General features: G+C 39.0%; 1 protein-coding gene across 1 annotated transcript in view; it reads left to right on the top strand.

Annotated features, from left to right (window-relative positions):
* The window catches only part of LOC102584053 (exportin-7), a 48506-nt gene that overhangs the window by 3302 nt on the left and 40797 nt on the right, over positions 1-4407 (top strand). Inside the window, exon 3 of the mRNA XM_006345205.2 lies at positions 458-618. Coding sequence (XP_006345267.1) covers positions 458-618 — 161 coding nt within the window. The remainder of the gene's footprint in view (positions 1-457; positions 619-4407) is intronic.

Consider the following 4407-nt stretch of genomic DNA (forward strand, 5'->3'; position numbering starts at 1 on the left):
ATTTGTTTTTTCCTTGTCTATATATTATTTGCAACTTACTTTAAAGCTGCTTTGGTATGTCATCATTATTTCTCATGAAGTTAGAGTATATGAAGGTAAGCGTAGAGGTATGTTGGCATCATATTTGCTATTCGAATAAGGAAGAAGGTGAAAGTTCAGGCTGTCACTTATTCTTTCATTTTTATGCTTGGGAATCTGTATTTTTCTGCTTGAATATTCTGCTGCCTGTAGACTTGTAAAGGATATGCCTACCAAAATTTAGTAACGCTGGAAAAGGGATTACTAAGTTGAACCATTATAGTGGAAGATCTTGGGTATCATCTACTTCACATTTTGGCATTTAACCTAGTCGTGCTAATTTTATGCTTTTGATGTTTCTATGGTTGTGAAATACTTATTACATATCTCTCATTCATATATTACTACATGTTTTAGCTAATCTGCTCCTTTTATGAAGGCAACTATCTCATAAATTACCTGGCAACAAGAGGAATTGACCTGGAGCCTTTTGTGACTGCATCTTTAATTCAACTGTTTTGCCGAGTTACGAAGTATGGGTGGTTTGAGGATGACATTTTTAGAGAGGTGGTCAAAGAATCCACAAGATTTCTGAATCAGGTAATGATGTTTAAGATCTTTAACCTCTACTGTACATGATAAGGTTGGGAGTTGCGCCAGATGATTGGTTAAGGACCTTTTAAAGCTTTATTGCTTATAACTGGTGTGTGAAAATTCATGCCTTTACGATTCTATAGTTTGAATGTATGTTATCTTCATATAGAATCTCTTTACTGTGGTCTTCCTATTTTCATTCTCTTTGAAATTGTAAGTAACTATGTCTATACTATATAAATTTTCGGCCATGCCTCTTTTTTTGCTGGAAATTTCTGAGATATCATTTCGCATAGTTGACTTGGTGTTGGCTGAAACTGGTCCTCATGGTTGAGTTGAGTCTTTCCTTTTTTCTTGGTTTGTTTTCTAGCTATATTCAATATTCGTAGCTAATATAACCTGCAGAATCGTTTCATCTGAATCGTTCCATCGTTTGAGATTATTGGTTAGTCAAGTGGGTGGCTATGCATCGTTTTAGAAGAGGTAGAGGTAGGCTGAAGAAGTATTGGAGAGAGGTAGTTGCCCTTCCCTACCCAAACTTCATTCCGGAATGCAGTTTTAGACCATTAGCAACACCAATGGAGATGTTATTGAAATAAGGCCAAAGTCTCCTGATTGTTTTCCAGACACTACAACCAAATGTGCCCATGACTTCTTCAGTTATCCAATGGCTAAGTAAGCCATACTTTTGTGCTATGTACCTTCTCCATAAGTCCCCATCTTTTGTGCAAAATCTCCATGACCACTTTTGTAGAACACAACTGTTCTTGTTGCTGAGATTCTTTAGTCCAAGATCCCCTTGTTCTCAGCTAAGGTTAAGAATATCTCATTTCACCAAATTGTAGCCTCTCTTCTCCTTATTCCCTTGCCATAGTAAGGATCTTCTTAGTCTATTGATTCTCTTTTCTATGCTTTTAGGAATAGGAAATAAACTCATCAGGTAGGTAGGAAGACCATCAAGTACTGCTTTAGTAAGTGTTAGTCTGCAACCCAAAGATAAATACCGACTCTTTTACCTTGATAGTTTTTTTTAGCACATCTTTTTAGCACCTCCCTCCGTCTCTCCAACTTTTTACTCTTAGAACCTAATGGCATACCCAAGTATTTTGTTGGTGGGGATCCTGTTTGGCAGTCCAAGTTATGTGCTAAGCATTGCAAGTTGTCAACCTGGTTGATAGGGAATAACATACTTTTCAGCCAGTTGACATGGAGACCTGAAATGCCTTCAAAAGTTGTTAGAATTTCCCTTAGATGTTTAAATTTGCAACACCTATGAGCTATGCTTCACAAAATATGAGGGCATCATCTGTATAAAATGGATAGGTGATTTCCAACTCATTTCCCATGCATGTTTTGACACTGAAAGCTTTTATCTAGCCATTAGTTTTTGCTATCCTGAACATATGATTCAGCCCCTCCATTGCAATTAGGAATAGGAATGGAGACAGACGATCCCCTTGTCTAAGACCTCTATGTGATTGGAAGAAATCCTCAATATTCCCATTATAATGAGAGAAAATTTCACACTTGAAATGCAAAATCTAATCCAGCTAATCCACCTATTGCCAAATCCCATGTCCTATAGAATTTTTAGGAAGAAATTCCAATTGACAGTCATAGGCCTTCTCAACACTGCTTGATGATCTGTACCACCTTTGCCTCTGTGAATGGGGTCTGGAGCCACTCATTTTCCTCCACAGAGATTGTAGGACATCCTTCCACGTCAAAGGAGGGTCTCCATAGTTCAAATTCCAAGTACAAAATGGAATAGAACTCTTATCATTGCCTCTTTGATTTCTTTGGGTTCCTGCACTTCCTCACCTCACCATGTGTTTATCAGGAGTATTATACCTCGTGTGAGCTGTAGCCACTCTTTGGAAGAATCTAGTGTTCTTATCTCCTTTCTAACAAAGGGTTCTAGATTTCTACCTCCAGTCAGCTTCTTCATGTTTAGCCAGAACTTCCAACTCCACCAGTATTGTAGCCCTTATTAACACTTCATCCTAAGATATAAGCCTATCCTCCTGATTCTTGAATTTTGTCAAGCTCAGATAGTTCCTCTAGGAGATTGTTTTCCTTATGTCTAGTTCAGAAAAAGGTCTTCTTACTCCATTCTTTTAGCTTTTTCTTTAGCATTTTAAGTTTGACCCCTAATCTGTAACCAGGGCATCCTTCAACAACAAAGCTACTTCACCAATGCTGCACCAATCCTTAAATACCTCCACTTTGAGCCACCAATTTTCGAATTTGAAGTAGGTCTGTCTGTGTTCCAAGTCTCCACATTCAAGGAATATAGGACAGTGATCTGAGCCTATCATTGGTAGAGTTCTTTGTTTGATGCTTTTGAAATTTTCCTTCCATTCCATAGAATATAAAAATCTATCCAACCTAGCAACACTTTGGTGATTGGTTCCCTTGAACCAAGTGTACCTCCCACCCACCAGAACTGGATCATGCAGATCTAGGTCCATCTAGAGAATTCAGACATTATGTTTCTGTGCCTGTTACATCCCCTTCTCTCCACCATATGCCTAGCTGTATCGACTCTGGGATAATTCTGACAGGTCTCCTTCCCTCTCTTACATTTATCAAGCTTATGTATCTACTATATTTGTTGAAATTACTGACACAAAAGATCTCTGTTAGAGGATCTGTTTTCTTCCACCATCAGACAATGTTTCCGCTCCTGGATGCCTCCTTCAGTGTCTTCACTATCCACTCCATTGCCTTCTTATTGAAGGATGTTTGCCTGATGGAGTTCGTACTCCTTTCCGTCCATTCGTATCATTTGCCTGAGATCCTTGATAAATTTTCTATGTCGAAGGATTTAAACCCTACCGCTGTTTTTGGAGTCGTGCCTGAGAGAGAAAACTTACGCCTTTTTCTCTTCAACACATCGCACGGCAGGAACTTCTGATTTTTGGTCATTGGCGGCATATTGACATGCAAAGGAAAGAAGGTTGTCAGAGATGATGAGGAAGCCATATTGAGGTCTGATATTGTCATTGGAAGACCTCTGGCACAACACGTGCCTAGGGTTTTAATTCAAATTTGCCTGGTCACTTCTCTGGTTCACAACTTAGACAACTAGACAATAGGGCCCAAAATGAAATTGGACCTTTTGAAAATGCCAACACGTCGTGTCAGCAGAATGGATGTGGAAGAAGATGAAGCTAAATTTCGACCGGTGGAAGCTGACTATGGATTGTTGGCTAGTAGAAGTAAGAAGAGTGGTGTGGATCAGATTATTAGGTCTTTCCATGAGCTTGTGGTCACATAATTTTTCTAGCAGACGGAAGAGGAGACTTGTCTCAAGCACCACTTACACTGGGCTCGCATCTAAAGAGTGAAAGGGGATGGGAAGAAGGTGCGAGGGAGATAGAGGTGACCAACGAGGGATTTGTTCACACAATTCTGATCTGGTGGGAAATACTTATGACTGTGAAAGAAGAGGAGGGGAAGAGAGAAGAAAAGGACTTCGACCTCGTGGATAGTGTGAGAAATATATGAGAAAAATATTATTGAATTGTGTATCTAAATTGTTATATTGAGACCCTATTTATAGACACTACATTGGAATCCTTTTCCAACTAGGATTCCTATTCTTATTCCTATTCCTATTCTAAGTAGGAAACACTTATTTCTATTCTAACACTCCCCCTCAAGCTGGTGCATACAAATCATATGTACCTAGCTTGTTGCAGATGTAATTAATACGAGGACATGTGAGGGACTTGGTGAAGATATCTGCAAGCTGATCATTTGACTTCACAAATTTTGTAACAATATCTCCCG

The sequence above is a fragment of the Solanum tuberosum genome, unplaced genomic scaffold (assembly GCF_000226075.1).
Source record: "Solanum tuberosum cultivar DM 1-3 516 R44 unplaced genomic scaffold, SolTub_3.0 scf00063, whole genome shotgun sequence".
Taxonomy (NCBI): domain Eukaryota; kingdom Viridiplantae; phylum Streptophyta; class Magnoliopsida; order Solanales; family Solanaceae; genus Solanum; species Solanum tuberosum.